This window comes from Neofelis nebulosa, chromosome 5 (assembly GCF_028018385.1).
Source record: "Neofelis nebulosa isolate mNeoNeb1 chromosome 5, mNeoNeb1.pri, whole genome shotgun sequence".
Taxonomy (NCBI): Eukaryota; Metazoa; Chordata; class Mammalia; order Carnivora; family Felidae; genus Neofelis; species Neofelis nebulosa.
In genome coordinates, this window is record NC_080786.1 from 28,674,711 (window position 1) to 28,696,257 (window position 21,547).

The 21,547-nt window shown below is 35.5% G+C and overlaps 1 protein-coding gene and 1 non-coding gene across 5 annotated transcripts in view; both read left to right on the plus strand.

Annotated features, from left to right (window-relative positions):
• Nucleotides 1-21,547, plus strand: part of DNAJC13 (DnaJ heat shock protein family (Hsp40) member C13) — a 127,923-nt gene that overhangs the window by 61,216 nt on the left and 45,160 nt on the right. For 3 of the 4 annotated variants that reach the window (XR_009261770.1, XR_009261771.1, XM_058729902.1), the window contains exons 21-32: nt 2,072-2,086; nt 2,668-2,750; nt 4,116-4,269; nt 7,505-7,608; nt 7,696-7,855; nt 10,562-10,624; nt 11,689-11,790; nt 13,942-14,046; nt 14,853-15,055; nt 16,139-16,223; nt 18,858-19,012; nt 19,467-19,512. Coding sequence is in view for 2 of the 4 variants with exons in the window: in XM_058729902.1 (XP_058585885.1) it covers nt 2,072-2,086; nt 2,668-2,750; nt 4,116-4,269; nt 7,505-7,608; nt 7,696-7,855; nt 10,562-10,624; nt 11,689-11,790; nt 13,942-14,046; nt 14,853-15,055; nt 16,139-16,223; nt 18,858-19,012; nt 19,467-19,512 (1,275 nt within the window). In the remaining 2 variants the exon portion in view is untranslated. The remainder of the gene's footprint in view (nt 1-2,071; nt 2,087-2,667; nt 2,751-4,115; nt 4,270-7,504; nt 7,609-7,695; nt 7,856-10,561; nt 10,625-11,688; nt 11,791-13,941; nt 14,047-14,852; nt 15,056-16,138; nt 16,224-18,857; nt 19,013-19,466; nt 19,513-21,547) is intronic. The other variant, XM_058729903.1, reaches the window with a different exon arrangement.
• On the plus strand, nt 9,719-9,824 carry LOC131513230 (U6 spliceosomal RNA). Its single transcript, XR_009262464.1, has one exon. It is a non-coding gene; the product is annotated as a U6 spliceosomal RNA (small nuclear RNA).

Sequence of the window (21,547 nt, forward strand, 5' to 3'; positions counted from 1 at the left end):
TGTGGGGCTCAAACTCACAAACTGTGAGTGAAATCATGTGAAATCATGACCTGAGCTAAAATCAAGAATCAAATACTTAACTGACTGAGCCACCCAAGCACCCCTAGTTTTATCATTTATTAACCCCAAACATAAGTTACGGGTTTTCAGAACATTACTTTCCTCTTTCATAAAATCAGAATAAGAGTATCTCCCTTCTCTGTTCTGTAGTGTTGCTTTGCTTTTTTATTATAACAAAGTAACAATAGAAACACTGTATACATATCTGGTCATAATATTGCTGTTACATTTGGAAAGTCAAAAATATATAAATAGGGATATAAATGATTTTCAGTTAATAAAAAATTAAGAGCTGACTTCACGTAGTTAAGCCCATTTCTAAAATAATAGTTATTCAAGCTGTTGGATATAATTATCTAACTGAAAATAAGTTATTGGAATCAGCTTTCATACGTAACATTTATCCAGCATAAGTTTTAGCACAAAGTTACTTTATTTTAGTTCTAAATGTGGATAGCATTTGTTATTTAAAAAAAATTTTTTTAACATTTATTTATTATTGAGAGACAGAGCATGAGCATGAGCATGGGAGGGTCAGAGAGAGGAGGAGACACAGAATCTGAAGCAGGCTCCAGACTCAGAGCTGTATGCACAGAGCCCACGCAGGGCTCGAACTCACGAGATCATGACCTGAGCTGAGGTCAGATGCTTAACCGACTGAGCCACCCAGGTGCCCTGAAGCATTTGTTATTTAAAGAGAACAATTCAGAGGGAAAAGAATATATTTTTTAACATAAATAATGTTTTATTGGTCTATTGGTTTCATTTACGAGTGTTATCTGAAATGTTGAGCAAAAAATGATGCCCAGTATATATGCTGGTCAAGAAACTGTTTTGGTAGCAAATGGATTATTTTTGCCATGGTACTATTTTTAACATTAATTTCTTTAGAAAACAGTGAATAATCTTTGTGACTATTTTCTTTGTAGAAATATTAACACCCATATATGGAATGATCATGTGCTTTAGCTAGTCTGAAAACTAACCATTGTCAAGATTAACTGGCTAGCCTTGAAATGAACTGCATTTCTTATATAATCAGAACGTTTAGTAAGTCAATTTCATTTGTAGCTAATGTTCTGTGTCCAATTAATAATCTTTGGCTAATGTATAAAATTACTTTTATTTAATTTTTTTTTTTTTTTTTTTTTTAGTTGAGGAATTTGTTTAGCTAGTTAAGGGTTTTAGCCTAAGTTTCTGAGTCCATGAGCTCTGTTTATGGAGAGCTGGTTGTATTTTTTATGTATAGCATTTACGTTTTCACTACTCTGGACCCCCAGCTTTTTGTCCTGAGAGCAGGGGAAATTGAAGAAAGTGCTCCTGTGCTCCTTAATTACAAGTTTTAGAGAAAGGTTTATCAATAAACTAAATTTTTGAATTATTTATTGCTTTATTCAAGTCACTTTACATGAGTTTTCATGAGAGTGCACAGAATTACAACTTTATAGGAGACATTTCCTTATGTAACCAATAGATTTTATTTTTCAAACAGCATTTACTTTTTAAAATTCATACTCATTTAGCCTTTATTCTTTTTATGTCATCTGGTCTGTTTTCTTGCTTTATTTTAGGTAATTTGCCACTTTTTTAACGAAGTTACACTTTCATGTTTTAATTTATAATACTTTCTACTTTTTGGTTCTGTCACATTAAGGACTAGAATTTTAACATCTGCCGTATCTACAGGTTTTACTTGGAGCAGAGATACCTAACTGCCAGCCCATATATAGACTTCAAGAAATCCTTGAAATCTTACCCTCCAGTTATAAACCTTATGTATGTCTTTCTCTGGAATAGGAGGCCATTGCTTTCTTTGAATTCTCAAATGGGTTTATGACTGCCTAAAATCTGAGTCACAGACTTAGAGAAGCAGGTGTCTTAAGGTGAAGGTAATTTGTATTGGTGACATCCTCATGGAATTTGTGTGATAGATACAGCTTAACTCACGCTCACTCTGTTATTTTTATTTTCTTTAAAACTTTTATTTTTTCCTTTTTACAATTAAATTCAGGACAGAAACAATATGGTGAGTTTAAGTCCCTGCTACATGTGTGAAATGCATTAAACTGCCTGGCATGTGGAGTTGTCTTTGAGATTCTTTGTCTAATAAATTAAATTCAAGTCTCACCTCACGTGTCTGAATGTAGATTCTTATTTCTTGTCTGTTAGCTATTTCAATTTATACTTGCGCATTATGGCTTTGGTGGCAGTTTAATAACCTATAATCTTTTGCATTTATTATTTTCCCATGACTTGTGTATTAACTGCATGTAAATGTTTAAAACAAGTCACTGTTTTTGACTCATAAATTTTATCAGTCATCACTGTAAACTGTAACAATTTGGTGTTGGAACAACTTTAGGCTACAATGGAAAATATTTCAACAACACTGTGGAAATACCTGCTAGCACAGTAGTATTTTGTGAAATAATCTAATATTTTATATTCATATTTTATAGATTTTGCTTCATTAACTTGTTTCTGCCAAAATTTGATGTAGGAAATGTCTCTCATCACTTAAAAAGTGATGATTTTCTGACTGAGCCTATTTGGTAGTCCCAGATTGAGCACTATGAAGTTTTTTTGTTTTTGTTTTTGTTTTTCCAGAATATAAATCAAAAGCCAGTTGTTCTTCGGAAGAGAAGACAAAGAATAAAAATAGAAGCAAATTGGGATCTCTTCTATTACAGGTAAACTTAAAGCCTCTCTTCCAACAGATAAAATTTGGCATTGCCATTAGAGAAATCATCATAGGTTTTTCTTGCATGAAACTAGTACTTATGCGATGAGTACTTTTACAGCATGAAGTTAAAAAACTGTAACTGTTAAGATCGGTATGATTAGTGATGCTTCCATAAAATTAATGTCTTTTATAGAGTGTTGGTTGTCTGAGGAGCTAAAGTCACTTTTAAAATTTTATTAAGGCTTGAGATAATCAGTTTAAGCATTACAACCTTTAAGCCTTGTTAGAAATGGGGTCTTAAAAGAGGTAGATGGATGAAAACATAAGGAGACTTGAGGTAAATGGGTATCCAGCTTAGCTGGCCTTTTTATACTTGTCCAGCCTTTCTGATCTATTGACCCCTTCTCTCCATCTACTGCTCCTGCCTCCTGTTCCTCCACCCCAAACACACACAGATATATACACACTGAAAGACTTAGAAACATTTTGGGGATTTGCTAAACTTTTGGGGATAACTTATTGTACTTATTCTGGAAGCTGACATTGATTATACCTTGGCTAATAAAGGAAAATACTGCTTTGCTTTGGAAACTTCACAAATATACTTTTATATATAATATACTTCCCCAAATATACTTTTAAAGCATATAGTATAGTATATAGTATGGCCTTAAGAGTATTGGTTTCTTCCTCAGGAATTCTTTTATGTTGTCTTCCCTAGAACTGTCTTGGAATTCTGACATTAGACTTTCTAGAAGGGTTGCAGAATGAAAGTGAAAAGGATATGATGCCCCTCTACCTCCAGTTCAGACCTGGGTCCAAGTTTATCACAAGTTAAATTATTCCAGGAACAAAAGGAAGATATTTTGTAAATACCAATCTGAGTTTGGCAGTTTAGACATATTCTTCCTTAGGTAGTTTGTAACGTTCTCATCTAGAAAGTTGCTCATCCTACACACTTCACACTCCATAGTTCAGAAATTATTATCTCCAATGTGAAATTTGATTTTTGATTATAATTATTTTCTGACTGGAATTTATACCAGTAATAAATACTGAAATTGAAATAACAGTTCCTTGGTTTGAAATCTACACAGATTTGTTTTACAGTTTAGGTTCATTTTTTTCCGCCAGCATTTTATTATGAAAGCTTGAAAATACACAAAAAAGGTCAAAGAATTTTACAGTGTGTATCTGATACCTGTCACCAAGACTCTATATTGTACTGTACTTTACAGAGATTTTATTTTCTTTATTATACTTCTTGGAGTTTATTAATTCCACTGTTTTTTTACTATAAAATGTAATAAGGGGTATTTATAGATTTTTAAAAAGTTTATCGTTTACTACTATTTTCTGATTATATACATAGGTTTGCTCAGGATCATGCCAAGTCAAACCTAATTTGGAATTTCAAAACACGAGAAGAACTGAGAGATAGTCTTGAATCTGAAATGAGAGCATTTAATATTGATAGAGAGCTTGGTAGTGCTAATGTGATCTCTTGGAACCACCATGAATTTGAGGTAAAGTTTAGCTTTGTAATATTAATTTTTTTTTAAAGCACATGTTATTTTTGGAGGTTTTTTTTTTTTTTTAAGATTTGTGGTTATATAACATTTTTACCTTTCCTTCTTAATTTTGTGGGGAAAATATGTTAAAGAAATGTTAAAATGTTAAAAGAAAATTTTAACAATTGCCTGAGACAAAAACTTAAAATTACTTATGTTAAGTAACTCAGCTTTGTGCCTGAAAACCATGTAGAGGGTTAATGAATTGGATCCTGTACTTTCCAGATCTGTTCTTTGCTTGTTTTTTTCCTCCTTAGATTTCTTTTTTCTCCATTAAAACATAGCCTGTTCTCCCTTTTTCCTTCTATTTGTACCTTGTTTAATTTTTTTGTGGTAGTTTTGTGAATGTGGCCATATTTTGCTTTTCTATTAAAATATTGATGTGAAGAACAACAAAACAAAATCAAGAAACATGTTGGTAAAAAAAAAAAATGGTGGTGGTAGATAATCTTATTTGTGTGTATAATGTAAACTCTCATAACAGCTGTAAATATGAACCTACTCATGACCCCACAGGTTTTGATCTTGAATTCAACTGCATTTCCAAAATAAAACAATTTGTGCTCATTCTCTCCTCCTTGAAAAACTTCCTTTACTTGGTTTTGGGACCCTGTGTTCTCCTGGATTTTCTCCTCCTTCACGGTGCATTCCTCCTTCTTTGTTCATTTGTCTTATTTCCCCAACTGCTAAATTGTCCCAGAGGACCAGTGCTTGGACCCCTTACTTATATTCATTGTCTCAGTGATCTTCACCATTCTCATGGCTTCCAGTATTTTTTATTTGCTGGTGGCTTCCATATTTTTAGCTCAGGTTTTCTTTTTCTTGACCTCATACTTTTATCTTTAGAAACAATTTTTTAATATTTATTCTTGAGAGAGAGAGAGAGGGAGAGAGAGACCACAAGCCAGGGAGGAGCAGAGAGAGAGAGGGACACAGAATCAGAAGCAGGCTCCAGGCTCTGAACTGTCACACAGAGCCGGACGCGGAGCTCGAACCCACAAGCCGTGAGATCATGACCTGAGTCTAAGTTGGATGCTTTACTGACTGAGCCACCCAGATGCCCCAACCTCATACTTTTATCTTCTAATTGGATATCCAGTAAGCTTCTAGAGTATAGCTCTTAAACTGTGCTCTTACTCTTTCCCTAAACCTACTTTTCTTGTAGTCTTTTTGATCTTAGATAATGGCTCCTCCTTATTTTCTAGTCAAAACCCTTGAAGTCATCTTTTCTCTTATACCCCAAACCTAATTTATCAGCAAATCCTATTCAGTGCATCCTCCAAATTGATCCAGAACCCAACCATTTTCTCTCTATGGGATTATATCAGTATATCTGCTTCTACTCTTGCCTCCCTGTAATGTTATCAACATAGCAGCATTATGATCTTGTTAAAATGTAAGTAGATCATGTCTCTCCTGTGCTCACCAGAGCCCTCTGGTGCTTCTGTCACTGTCACTTCCCATCTTACTTTGTCAAAACCTGGGTCCTTGAAATGACTTACAGGATCTGTGCACCCCCTGACCCGCAGCATTGTTTCTTTGTTCTCATGTTCTACTACTGAGCCTTTCACTTTTGCTCCAGCAACACTGACTTCCCTGGAAACACCAAATTCACGTTCTTGATTCAAGGTCTTTCTACTTGGTATTCCTGCTTAACTAAAATATTATTTTTCCTGGATAGCCTCACAACTTGTTTTCTCCTTCAGGTCTTTTCCTGCATATCATCATCTGAATAGACCCTTCCTGGCCAGTCTGTTTAAACATGCAGCCCTCTTTGTACATGGATATCCCTCCCCCCGCCCCCCCCCCCCGCATAAGCACACACACTGTCCTTTTTCCCTGCCTTATTTCACCATAGCACTGTCACCCAACTGTTAATTATACTTTACTTTTTAAAATATTTATTTATTTTGAGAGCATATATATATGTGCACGATGAGAGGGGCACAGAGAGAAGAGAGCGAATTCCAGGCAGGCTCTGGCACTGTTAGTAAGCCTGACAGGGGGCTTGATCTCACAAACCATGAGATCATGACCTGAGCCGAAACCAAGAGTCAGACACTTAACCGACTGAGCTACCCAGGTGCCCCCATATTTTACTTTTTTATCTGCTGCTCCTATAAGGACAGTAATTTTTATGTTTGTTTATTGCTGTATCCCTGATGACTAGAACAGTGCATGGCACACACAGTATTATATGCTTAATAGATAGAAGTTGAATGAATTGAATGCTCAGAATTTACAGAAAGTGAAATGTGTGTGTGTGCATGCATGATTTTATATAATTTATATTTTTAGAAATCAGTTATTTTAGGCTTTGGAAAAAGAATTTAATAATCTGGTCAAGGAATTCCTTTTTGTAATAGTCTGAGTACAAGGGTTATGGTGCTGCCTTAGCTCCTGATCATGGGCTCCTCCTTCATGTATCACCTCTTTTGTAATCTGGGGTAATTTGACATACAGAGAATGAGTAAATAAAAATATACAATAGGGTCGTCTGGGTGGCTCAGTCACTTGATTGTCTGGCTCTTGATTTCAGCTCAGGTTATGATTCCAGGGTCCTAGGATCAAGCCCCACTTTGGGCTCTGCACTGAGCATGGAGCCTGCTTGGGATTCTCTCTCTCCCTCTCCTCTGTTCATATTCTCTCTCTCTCTCTCTCTCTCTCTCTCTCTCTCTCTCTCTCTCAAACAAAACAAAACAAAACAAAACAAAACAAAACAAAACAAAAATTACAGCATAAAATGTAGTTGATATGTTGGGAGATGAGGGAAACCTGAGGTTCCTTGTGTGAATTGCACAAGCCGTGTATGATGCCGGATCATTTACTCTGTAGTTGGTCATGGCAAACTGAGAAGGGAATGAAGCAGATAATCTGTTAACAGTGTTTTGAGTTTTCCTTCCCTTAAACCTCATTAATACCATATAGTCCTGTGGAAGTTTTTATCAGCAAGTTTCATATTCATAAAATTGGTATGTAATTTCTGCTCTTTCACACTTACCTAAAATAGTAGGTCATATTAATCATAATTACCAGATATTTTAAGAAATGATGACTTTTTTTTTCTGTTAAAGGTGATCTTAACAAGAAAAGAAAAAAAGCTCTGAACAGAATTTGAGAAGTGATTATGTGGAAACTGTCAAAAACTTCCTGTAAACTAAAATAATCTAATTTGCATTTATTAATAAAGGTTAAATATGAGTGCCTCGCAGAGGAAATCAAAATAGGAGACTATTACCTGAGGTTACTATTGGAGGAAGATGAGAATGAAGAAAGTGGATCAATTAAGAGATCGTAAGCTACTCTTCATATCTTGTTGTACTTGTTTTCACTAGTAGTTTCATGGCTAATTCTATTGTGAACTTTTTTTTTTTAATCTAGGTATGAGTTTTTCAATGAGCTCTATCATCGTTTCCTTCTCACCCCAAAAGTAAACATGAAGTGTTTATGTTTACAAGCCCTTGCTATTGTTTATGGCAGATGTCATGAAGAAATAGGACCCTTTACAGATACGAGATATATCATTGGAATGTTAGAGAGGGTAAGGATATCATGTAAGGAAATTGCTATGTGGTAGTGCATTTGGGGTACTTGTTACATTTTTAAAACTAAATGTAAATTCTCTTTGATTACATTGTTACCATAACTTTCTGCATGAGTTTTTGTGTAATTTACTTAATACTTAATTAAATATAAGTTAGATGAATAGGAAAATGACTAATAAATGGGTTAGTGTTTGTCCATGTCAGTGAAGTATGGATGAGCTGGACAGGTGTGTAAAAGAAATAGTGACTCTTAGATTTGTGTGTATATTTGGTTTTCCACTTTGGAAAAAGTCTTAAATGATGCTAGCATACTAAATTTCAAAGTGTGAAGATAGTAAAACTTTTTAGAACTACAGTGGTAACCAAAAAAAGGGAACCTTGAGTTAGCACATTTTAGAAAGTTTGTCATTTGACACTTGAGCTTGGCTGGGGGAAAGAACATACTGATCCATTCATCTAGTGCAGCCCAAATTTGAGTGTTACCTACTTATTGCAGTATAAACACTTTGTTCTTTCATTTGTGCTTCTCTTTCTCTTACATTTAACCATTTAAATTTCAGTGAACTGCCTTTGCACCATTTTACCAATTTTTATTTAAAAATTTTTAATGTTTATTCATTTTTTGAGAGAGAATGAGAGAGCATAAATTGGGGAGGGGCAGAGAGAGAGGGAGGCGCAGAATCTGAAGCAGGCTCCAGGCTCTGAGCTGTCAGCAAAGAGCCTGACGCAGGGCTCGAACTCACGGACCGCGAGATCATGACCTGAGTGGAAGTCAGACATTTAGCCGCCCGCGTGCCCCTATTTCACCAATTTTTAAATGGTTTTTATAATCAGTGCTTGTTATAGTTACCTTATGTGTCAGTCATGCTTTGTACATTAAGAAACTGATTCTGGATAAGGTTACAAAATGTACCTAGGAAATAACATAACCAGATGAAAAATCTTTCTTTGCTGTTATACCAGTTTGTACTATTGAATTCCAATTCACTGTTACTCCAGTGAACCTGAGTATTTGTGGCATAGCATTTGTAATTTTTAGGTAGATATATTTTTCCTTCTTGTTTTGTGTTCATCATGATGTGATTTATGTGACACATCATTAATCATTCTTTAGAATATTTACTTGAGAAGTATCATTTGGGCCAATTCTTTTTTTTTTTTTTTTTTAATTTACATCCAAACTAGTTAGCATATAGTGAAACAATGATTTCAGGAGTAGATTCCTTAGTGCCCTTACCTATTTAGCCCATCCCCTCCCTCCCACAACCCCTCCAGTAACCCTCAGTTTGTTCTCCATATTTATGAGTGTCATATTTTGTACCCCTCCCTGTTTTTATATTATTTTTGTGTCCCCTCCCTTATGTTCATCTGTTTTGTCTAATCTTAAAGTCCTCACATGAGTGAAGTCATATACTTGTCTTTCTCTAATTTCACTTAGCGTAATACCCTTCAGTTCCATCCATGTAGTTGCAAATGGCAAGATTTCATTCTTTTTGATTGCCAAGTAATACTCCATTGTATATATATATACCACATCTTCTTTATCCATTTATTCATTGATGGACATTTGGGCTCTTTCCATACTTTGGCTATTGTTGATTGTGCTGCTATAAACATGGGGTGCATGTGTCCCTTCGAAACAGCACACCTGTATCCCGGGGATAAATGCCTAGTAGTGCAATTGCTGGGTCGTAGGGTAGTTCTGTTTTTAGTTTTTTGAGGAACCTCCATACTGTTTTCCAGAGTGGCTGCACCAGTTTGCATTCACATCATTTGGGCCAATTCTTTTATTTATTTCATTTTTATATACATTCTTAAAGCTATATATCTGTTTTTGACTTTTAAAATAAATGCCTTCCGTGCTAGCTTCGGCAGCACATATACTAAAATTGGAACGATACAGAGAAGATTAGCATGCCCCTGCGCAAGGATGACACGCAAATTCATGAAGTGTTCCATATTTTTTAAAAACTGAGAACAAACTGAGGGTTGATGGGGGGGGAGGGAGGGGAGGGTGGGTGATGGGTATTGAGGAGGCCACCTTTTGGGATGAGCACTGGGTGTCGTATGGAAACTAATTTGACAATAAACTTCATGTATTGAAAAAATAAAATAAATGCCTTCCTAGGGAAATTGGATAAGTTCTATAAAATTGCAGAGAATGCAAGACATTGATGAATTACAGTCTTCTCTCATTTTCTTGATGTTTAAAAGATCTTATTTTGGGGCACCTGTGTTGCTCAGTTAGCCAAAGCATCTTGATCTCAGCTTAGGTTTTGATCTCAGGATCGTGATTTGAAGCCCTGCGTTGGGCTCCATGCTACGTGTAGAACCTACTTTAAAAAAAAAAAAAAAAAAAGATGACACTATTTCTTATTTTTTTTTTTTTTTTTTTCAACGTTTTCTATTTATTTTTGGGACAGAGAGAGACAGAGCATGAACGGGGGAGGGGCAGAGAGAGAGGGAGACACAGAATCGGAAACAGGCTCCAGGCTCCGAGCCATCGGCCCAGAGCCTGACGCGGGGCTCGAACTCACAGACCGCGAGATCGTGACCTGGCTGAAGTCGGACGCTTAACCGACTGCGCCACCCAGGCGCCCCGACACTATTTCTTATTGACTGTTGTTGATTTTGTCCAGTGATGATGATATCTCAATTTGTGTTTCTCTCACTTCTGACTAAATTCTCATTTATTTCATTAGTGCACAGACAAACTTGAACGAGATCGGTTGATCCTCTTCCTTAACAAGTTGATCCTTAATAAGGTGCAGTATCTTTGCCTAAATAAGCAATTATTTTCAAATAAATCACATAAGTATATAACAAAAAATAAATTATTACAGTTTGGGTTAATTATCCAGATGTGAATCTTTTCTTATTTTCTCCTTTTAGATGAAAGGAGTGTGCTCTACTGGAGTGAAAATTTTTTGTCAGATATTCTCTGCACATTCTGTCCTACTCTTACAGATACTAAATAAATTAAGACTAATCAAATTCTGAATGAAGAATAATGAGGGATGAAATCATTATCCGATTATTCTTTAGGGACTCTTTAAGATTGGACTTTTAGTAAAACAAATGTTTGACATAAAATGGAAAGTTTCTAATTTATTCAGTGTTTATTTTGATGATAATTAATTTGAAGACATAAACTGAAGACTCCCATTAGCTCTTCACATTTTCTTTTTAAGACATTTTAATAGGCTCATACTGTTTCCAACAAGAATTTATAGTTGTAAATATAGCATCAGTTCGCAATTATATGGTGTTGCGATGAAATCTGAGCAGATCTTTATATTTTAACTTGCTTAGTTTCAGTCTCATCTTTAGAAAATGATGCACATGTTTTAAAATGAAGTGTAATTAAGAAGTCTTAAGGAAATTTAAATTGTACCTTTCTAACTTGTAAGAAATTACCAGTTTTGCCTTAAGTTTACAAAAACAAACTGGAACGTTAAAAGGTTTTTTAATATACCATATTTTATTTCTGATTATAATCTGTTTATTAACAAAAATAACCTAGGAAAATGCAGGATACTTGGAGAACCAGAGAGTTTATCATGGGTGTTATTCCTGCTAGGCTTTATTTTTATTTTAATTTTCTCAGAATATGTTTAAGTAAAAATTCTTATGCGATCTCTTGGCCCTTTTCACATTTATCTAAATTCATGTTCCTCGAATTCATGTTCCTTGAATACTAAGTAGTATCAGTTGTAGGTCAGTCTTTCCAACGAGATTCTAAATATTTTTTTCTTTGGGAGTCTTGTAGGTAATAGTACCTATTTGGAAGAAACATTTTCAATTATGTAAAAGTGTCTTTGTCTTCCAGAGAAATGTTAAGGATCTCATGGATTCAAATGGAATTAGGATCCTTGTGGACTTGCTTACCCTTGCACATCTCCACGTAAGCCGAGCTACAGTACCACTGCAAGTATGTATGCTTATCTAGATTTTACAAGTTTAATAGTCTTCGAGTACAATTTAGGATCAAAAGAATCATAAAAATTTGACATGAAAACATGTCAGTATACATGGCCATGAATATAGCCAATAATTAAGATATCCAATAATTACGATAGAACTAATGCCTAAGAGATTAGATCACACACAAAAAGTTAAAATAACCATAAGAGCAGTCTAAAATGGACAGTGTTGATCCAGTTTTATTTTTCTTGTGTCTCTTGTCTTTTAAAGTAACGGTATTTCTAATGTGGCTTATTTTGAGGCAATGTGATCTTTAAGATTTAAACTGACTATCAGTTATGGAACTAGAACTTTTAGTTCTAGCCACTGAGAATATACTTTGTCTTTAGCAATCTGGAGCCCTTATTGAAACCAGCCAGTAAGAGGGTAGAGCTGCAAGTCTTTACTAAAAGGCCTTTTCTGACACCTAACTTGTACAAGAGACCTATACCTAGCTTGGTGATATTTGTGGTGGTTTGTTTTTGTTTAATCTGGTTTGAGATATTCTGTCTTAGTTTTTGGCTGAATTGTGTACAAAAGTGCTATTTGATGAATATTTAGAATATGGCATTTTCTATTATCAGGGATAAATGCTAGTAATTGTAATGCATGTATAGCATTACAGTATACCAGGTACTATTCTTGTATACGTGATATACCCACTCTTTAAAAAAATTTTTAATGTTTATTTTTGAGAGAGCACGAGCAGGGGACGGGCAGAGAGAGAGGGAGACACAGAATCCAAAGCAGGCTCCAGGCTCTGAGCTGTCAGCACAGAGCCCGATGTGGGGCTCGAACCCCCAGACCATGAGATCATGACCTGATCCGAAGTTGGATGCTCAACCGACTGAGCCACCCAGGCGCCCCAATGATGTATCAACTCTTTAAATTCCATGACAGACCTCCCATTTTACAGATGAAGAAATTGTGGGACAGAGAAGCCAAGTGTATTGTCCAAAGTCATGCATTAAGAAACAGCCAGAGTTAGAATCTGGAAGTCTATGCTCTTGACCACTTTGCTGTGCCTCTCTATATGAATCAAACCAAAAGTTAATAGGGTAGTTAAAACCTTGTTTTAATAAAATACACTAACTACATAAAATTTTTCTCTTAGGTTCTCATAAACATTGACCTATAAAATTATAAGTATCTGTAGCGAGGGTAGTAAATTGAAAGTGTTTAATAGTATTAAAAATTTTTGGTATTTTAACTCTTTGATCTTGGATGCTTATTGAAACTTTTAGTTGCGGGGCGCCTGGGTGGCGCAGTCGGTTAAGCGTCCGACTTCAGCCAGGTCACGATCTCGCGGTCCGTGAGTTCGAGCCCCGCGTCAGGCTCTGGGCTGATGGCTCGGAGCCTGGAGCCTGTTTCCGACTCTGTGTCTCCCTCTCTCTCTGCCCCTCCCCTGTTCATGCTCTGTCTCTCTCTGTCCCAGAAATAAATAAAAAACGTTGGGAAAAAAAAAAAAAAAAAAAAGAAACTTTTAGTTGGATGAGTTTTTTCCCTCAAAAGAATTTAAGGATTGGGGCGCCTGGGTGGCGCAGTCAGTTAAGCGTCCGACTTCAGCCAGGTCACGATCTCGCGGTCCGTGAGTTCGAGCCCCGCGTCAGGCTCTGGGCTGATGGCTTGGAGCCTGGAGCCTGTTTCCGATTCTGTGTCTCCCTCTCTCTCTGCCCCTCCCCCGTTCATGCTCTGTCTCTCTCTGTCCCAAAAATAAATAAAAAACGTTGGAAAAAAAAAAAAAAGAATTTAAGGATTTTCAGCATTGTGGTTTAAGGTTAACGTGTTTATTTATATAGTTATTTGTAATATTCTTTGCTACTAAAATGTTATTGTACTAAGAATTTATTAATGACCATAGGGAATGTAGATGTCTTTGAATTTAACTTCGATTGCCAAGTGAATTTAGGAAACCATTTATTTCAAATGCATATTAATAAGGAAATAGCTTTTTTGAACTACTAGGTCAGACATCTGATCCTTAACTCTGAAAAAGTCATGTGAAAGGTGATTTTCTAAAGGAATGTGAACCCAGGAAATTAGTACTGTGTTACTTTTTATGATATCTGGCCACTTAGATTTCTGCCTTGGAAAATAACTAAATCTTTTTAAAACTTAGAGCAATGTAATTGAAGCTGCTCCAGATATGAAAAGAGAGAGTGAAAAGGAATGGTACTTTGGCAATGCAGACAAAGAGAGGAGTGGCCCATATGGATTTCATGAGGTTTGTGTCTTAGAAGAACTTTTTGTGATGGTCTTAGTCTTTCTTATGCCCTGCTGCTTAGCAAACTTAGGGGTGTTGAAGATTGTTAAACTATGGTTTGAATTACTATCATTAGCTCCAACGGCTCTGCCATTCATTTTCCATATGAAGGATTAGATGGCTTGCAGTTCTAAAGAACCACACATACACACAGACATGCAGACACAGTCGTGTCTTCAAACCTTACTGTTTATGGGCCCTTGTTATGGAGGTAGCATTCAGATTTTTAATGAATTTAAAAAAAATAATAGTTGCTACCTTAATAGTTATAAGGTATTATAATCTTATAAGTATTAAGCTTTTTAAACTGTAACACTCTATTATGGAATGAACAGGTAAACTTTAATATGAAGTCTGAAATTCATTGAAAGTTGCCTGTGCAATAGGTATAATTTCCATCTTAACGTTTGCTGATACTTGATCTTGCCCTCCCAGGCTCAGTTGGAATTTAGCCAAACATAGTTTTATAGAAGACCAAGCCTTTAGCTTGTTTATATCTTGATCATTTTACCATCTGCCTACTGTTTGCATTCTTTCCAATGTTCTTTATGCTCTGCAGGTTGGCCAACTGTATGGTAATTTTCTTACATCAGTAACCTAATTCAGGTTCCTGAAGGCTTGTCAACAAAAGTTTGTTACTGTTTTTTTGATTGTACACTTGCATGTAAATTCCCATAGTTCATGTATTTATCACAGAATAGAAGACATTAGCAAACTTCATTTTGCTTCATTCATGTTTGTAATAATGGTGCTTTCCATTCATTTAGATGCAAGAATTGTGGACCAAAGGAATGTTAAATGCAAAAACCAGATGCTGGGCTCAAGGCATGGATGGATGGCGACCACTTCAGGCAATACCTCAGCTTAAGTGGTGTCTGTTAGCCAGTGGACAGGCTGTACTAAATGAAACTGACCTTGCTACCCTTATATTGAACATGTTGATCACAATGTGTGGATATTTTCCAAGCAGGTAAAATGTAATTGAACATTTCCATGGTTAAGAGGTACTCTGAAATGTCTTGTTCTCTCCCAATGGGTGCTTCCTCAGTAACAACATGGGATTGGTCTGGTGATTTAGAGCAAAGATACTCCTTTTGTGACCTTGAGAGAATGCTGCTGAGTTTTGGAGCTTTTGAAACAGAAGAAATAACTTGCAAATTATATTGATAAAGTAGCTAGAAAGTAGCTTTCTCTGGGAGACTTCTCTGAAGCTACCAAATTGAGGCTTACTAGGTACACTCTGGCAACAGTAACAATTGTCACATTCATAGGAAGCAGACATGAACATTTGAAATAAATACACTGTAGTCCTAGACAGCGGTGAGTGCCACCAGCAGCTCTTCATCTGTCACGTTAGCCACTCCTGGTATAGAACTTGAGCCTAAGCCCACATCTTGCCCCAGGTCTTGTTCCACTTTATCAGTAAAGGTGAGAGTTTGTTATACAGTGATAATTATAACTGTTGCAGGGAATTTTTCTATCTTTATAAAATATTTGTATATGCATCATTTTGTTTATTACTGTACTAAGGATATTTTGTGATGGAAACTACAGAGGGACTATCAATTTTATAACACTTGAAGCTTTCATGGTTCCAGTTCTCTTTAAAACTCAGATCACACTTGAAAGCATACAATTAGCATTTAGAAAAAATGTAGCATTAAAATTAAAGCTATACGTGGAAAATACTGAGAGTAGTTAAACTAAGGTTTAAATTTATGTAACATCGTTTAATATGCCCTTTGGGGGGAAATATCCTCTGACAGTGTGTTGGACAACACCAAGTTTAATCAATTAAATAATAAATAAGAGTCTCTGGCTCTTCTAGGGTACTGTTTTTCAAGGAAATCTTATGGAAGGAAATGAAGTCATATTAAGCAGCCAAATAGATTTAAACCAAAATACCTAATCATGTTCCCAGCTGTATGAGAGCTTAGTCTTCATTAACAAAAAAGTAAGGTAACATGCTTCATGCCTAGTAGAATGTCCTATGCTCTGCACATACAAATTTTAATAGATATATTAAATGCCGACCTTAGAATGTATTTTCTAGGGATCAAGATAATGCCATCATTCGGCCTCTACCCAGAGTGAAAAGACTGCTATCAGACAGCGCTTGCCTACCCCATATCATTCAGGTGAGTTACTTTATGTTATCAAATTAGAAACAGTATTTTAAGAATCATTCTCCCTTGTTCAATTTTATTATGAACACTAGTCTTTTTTTTTTTTATTGTAGTCTATTCCATTTCCAAAAAGCCTCAACTTTGATTTACATTGAGTTTACTTCTAATTGAGTTGATATTCTGAATAAACTGTGGAAGATTGTGTATCCAAGAGCCTAAACATGGGAAGCCCCCAGAGTCCAGAATTATTTTCAGAAGGTTTTCTTTATTCGTTCTTAAAATCATACCATTGAAGTTAGGACTCTTGGGAAGCACACTAGTGGGCTGGAAATGGACATGTGCTGGGCTGTGTCTCAAGAAATAATCACAGCTGTCTTGCCAGTTTGCCTCAGTGTTTTGACTCTTTTCAGTTAAATGTTTCCATGGACAGCAGCTGATCCAGTACATTCAGTTGGAATTATGCAGGATATACTAAAGTATCTTTTCTTCTTTTCCCCCCCCTCATTATTCTGCTGTTCTGGAATTAAGGTATCTCCAGATTAGCATTAAATCCAAATAAGTCAGGTCCCAGAGATTTCAGGTCAGTGCTTCCCTCCTGTCTATGGAGTGTCCTATTGTTAAATCTCATTTTTTATATTAACCACACATGATGTGACTTTAAAGTATATCCCAGTAACTTTGCTGTTTGTACATATCACTTAAACATTGATGTAAAATGGGAAAGGAGAATTAGTTTGTTTATTTTTACATTCATGGATAGGTAAGTAAGTGCCTGTGCAAGTCACTGATAATGAAAAAGAGTTCTGAAATACAGTGCTAGTACCCTATTGACTACCCACCCCACCCCCCACTGACTTCTGTTACTTAAGCATATCAGCATTGCAAAATTTGTATGCTTTTCTGTTGTGGACCGTTCTGTTTCAGTGCTTACATGAAAGAACACTGCAGTTCTTTCTTGTAACCCACCATCCACCCCAGCCTAGAGAACTGTGTGGCTGCTTATGTGAGGTAGAATGAAAAGAGGGATTTGCCTTCTCTTCTGGACATGTAGATAAAGGCCTAGAAAATCTACCTCTCCCAAGCATTATTTTCAAGAATCAGGGAACTGAAAAGAAAGAAGTAAATGCGAACATTGTTGAATTTCAGGCCAGGAAAGAATGACTGGGAAAAAAAAAAAAGATGTGGTTGGCATAACATGAAGCTTTCGAGGGGAAGAGTCTGTTTAAATTAACTAAAAAATCTCTAGTAATAGCTGAACAATTAAAATGACTCAGGAGAAGAATTTAATTTTTAACTCTAACTGCTCTTAATAGTGTATATATTTTATATATACTGAGTTCAAAAAATTCTTTTAGAACATATTTTATTTTTCTTTAATTTCCTGTATTCTGGGAGACCTTACTCTTGCTAAACACAGGCAGCTATAGTAGTTTTCAGGAACACATTATCTACATCGGTTGGTACAGATTTCTGTACTTCATTTGACTTTAAGAGCACACCGGTTTTACCTTTTGATACAGCTTTGGAATTTTTAGAGTGTGTCTAAGATACAGTGAGTGAATGTCCTAGGTTTTCTGGTATAGTCATAATTTCAAATATTCTGAGTTTTTGCCTGCTTATTCCCATATTTTAATTAAAATGATGTCAAGTCTTGAGCTACGACTGCTACTAACACTAGGGAAAATCCTGTTACTGTATCTGTTTTTCCTTTGTAAAATGTCTCATAGTACTAAATACTACATCAAAATACCTTGAGGAACAGATAAGACACCAGAACACAGAGAAATCTAGTTTACTAAAAGGCAAGACATACACCAGTTTAGTCTCCTGAGTCTGGAACTTTGACCTCCTAGTGTGAGCTAGTATTTACTCTTGTTATTTTTTTGTACTAGTAGCATTTGACCCAACACTGGGGATTCTTTGGAAATGTTTATAGAAAAGTGAAGTGCCACTTGTGTTAAGATAAGACTTAGAAGATTTCTTGATCAAATGTTTATTCATGGCAACTCTATATGATTTTCAAAAGCCCAGACTCCTTATGGTGGCCCCAGATATTCCCTTCAGTGTTACTAGCTCAAATTTTTTTTGGAGATCACGTCTCTTGGTACTTTTGGCCAGCAGTAAACGTACCACTAGTATTTGGTCACCCACGTTCCTTCTACTTGTACTTGTAGATTCATTTTTTAGTACTGCTAGTGTGCACTGATAGTTTTTCTCTGTTCCTTGAGGTCTCAAGTAGTCTCCAGGGAATTCTTCACATCCTGAAACTAACCCAAAGCATACCTACCTTTTTCTTTTTTATTTTGTCATTAACAAAGAAGGCCACCTAAGAAGATTCCTGCATAAGAAACGGTTTTATCTGTAATCATGACAGCATAGTTTCAGGCATCTTTGGGTCTTTTCTGAATAAGTTTTGAACAATTCTCAATATTTTACTATCTCTGCATTAAATGTTGTTAAATGAATTAATTTTCAAATCTGATGAGTCTGGTAGACAGTAGCTTACTAAATCCCACAGATTTTTATTTTGTAACTTATTACATATAAGAAAGTGTAACCTCAGCACATGAAGTACATAAGCCTGAAGTAAATGATGTTATTGCAAGTTTTTTATAATCCAGTAACAAAAACATTTTATTTTTTTAGCTACTGCTGACCTTTGACCCTATACTTGTTGAGAAGGTTGCGATTTTGTTATACCATATCATGCAAGATAACCCACAGTTACCTCGTCTTTATCTTAGTGGAGTATTTTTCTTTATCATGATGTATACAGGTTCCAATGTGCTTCCTGTTGCTCGGTAAGAACTTTAATGGTAATCTATTTAAAATTATTTCAAATGTACATGGACAGCTGTTTAACTATATGTCTGAGAATTTGGAAATTAGAATGGCGAAAATAATTATACCACTTTACCACATCTAACGTGAGAATTTATCACCATCTTTTATACAGTTTTAATATGTATTTAACATCACTATGTTCATATTGCACGTACAGTTTGACATTTTGCTTTTTTCTTCAAATTAGGTAATTTTTCGTATTATATATTCTTAATATGACCATCATTTAAAAATCTTTCTAATTCATTTAAGTTCTTGCCTTCATTAGAAATTAAACAATTTGGGAGTATGTATTTTTACAAGTTGCCTTTCATGGCTTTTATTTAAGTATTAAAAAATCTGATCTTTAGAAAACTAAGATTACTTAATTTAAATCAGTTCCTATGTCTGACAGGTAATTTCTTTTTCTAGATTTTTGAAGTATACACATACCAAACAGGCTTTCAAGTCTGAGGAGGTAAGCCAGATTAATTCATGTAACTTGACGCTGCATAAGCTATTTGGCACTAAACTGTCCTGAGCTGTGTATGTTTACTAGATTATAAGCACTTGAGGGCAGGTACTGTTTTACTCCTCTTTCACATTCCTTGTGGTACCTTGTACAGAGAAAGTCTAAGCTAATATTTTTTAATGAAAATAAATGTAGCCCATTAGAAATTGCAGATATGAATTATAACATGACCCTGCTGTGAATATAACTTGTTCCCGTTGTGTAAAACCTGGATTAATAACTTCCATAAATACCTCAGTATATATCTGAATCTCACACTCAGCTAAAATTCAGTAAAGACTTCATCCTTCTTTTTGTTCAGATCCTCAGGTGGCAGAAGTGCCAATTTCTTTTTTGAAGCTATTTAATTCTTCAGGTGCTCTCAAGTATCCTTGCCATTTTACTGGGGAAGAAAAATAGGAATCCAAAAAAAGTTAAGGTTCATCCAGATAGCTTTGACAACCTGAAACTTTATACCTATATTTTACAGAGGTATTTATTGTCAAAATATAACTGAAAGATGATTCAAATTTTGTTAGAGTTTTCACGGAGCATTGATTTTCAGATTTTATTGTGAGCAGAATAATAAACCAACAGCAGTCCACTGCTGAGGACACTAACCAAGGAATGTTATACCTCTTTGACAATGTGGTATAATGTCATGTTTTCTAGAGCAGCCAGGGAAGGCCTGAAAATAATCTAATAATATTAAAGTGATGCCCATGGCAGTATAATTTCCGCAGCTTTATACAAATAGAAAATGAGAATATAAAAAGAGTTTTAAAAAAATTAATGCGACCACCACGGTATAGCATTAGGCATCTTTTGGCATTTCTTTTTTTCCCCCTTTTTTTTGTGCAGTTATGCATATGGAATCTTTTTTTCAAATTTTTATAACAAAAATGATATATCATTTCACCTAACAGTATTTTGAATAATTACAGCAAAACTGTGTTTGTAACAGAACTCTGGATGCAAAAACTAACCAAATAATGGCTTTTTTATTTTATTTTATTTTTAATGTTTATTTTTGAGACAGACTGAACACGAGCAGGGGAGGGGCAAAGATAGAGGGACACACAGAATCTGAAGTAGGCTCCAGGCTCTGAACTGTCAGCATAGAGCCCAACATGGGGCTCAAACCCATGAACCTAAGCCAAAGTTAGATGCTTAACCAACTGAGCCACCCGGAGCCCCCCAAATAATGGTATTCTAAAGAACGAAACCACCAATTCTTTGTCCCAAAATTTAACGGATAGTGAATTTAGCAAAAAAGCCTGAAAGTATTTATCATCTAATTTGTCTTGGCACTAGGTGGTAAAACCCTGTCTGGGTTTTTTCTTCTGTCTCTTTGTCAGATCCTAGAGGAATAAAACATTCTCACTTTGCCTAGAAGGAAAAAAGAAAAGTATTTATAGTCCTTAGGATTTTATTTCCATCAGGTAAAGAAATGAGTTTTAAAATTTAGTATGATAAAGTATGATCATTCTCCTGACTCCCATTTGCCAGCCAGAGAATATGAAGTTCTTAATACAGCTAATTATAATTACCTTGAATAGATACTTTCCATCTAAATAGCCACACTTCCTGAGGACAGGCTTTTTAAGATGTCGATTTTCTGGACTTAACTTGTTTTTGAAAACAGAAGCAGTTATAGGTGAAAACTGCAACCAACAATGTAACACAGGAAAATTGATACAAGTCTTGGTGGCATCTCTCCTTGTGCTGTCCTTTACTATTGCATGTGGTCCAAGCAGATCCTCCTAAATAATGTCGGCAGCCCCTGACATCTGACAAGCTTAAGACTCTGCTGGAGGCCCAGATAGTGTTAATTCTACCTTGAACCTCATGCCAAAGCCAGTTAATACCAGACATCTTCCCCTTCACAATTTGCCATGTTTCCATCTAAATTTCCAGAACATAAAAGCAGTTTGTTCTGGTTGTTTTCTTAAAATATTCCCTAACCCTCATTCATTTATTAGAAAATTGAACGGTAACTTTA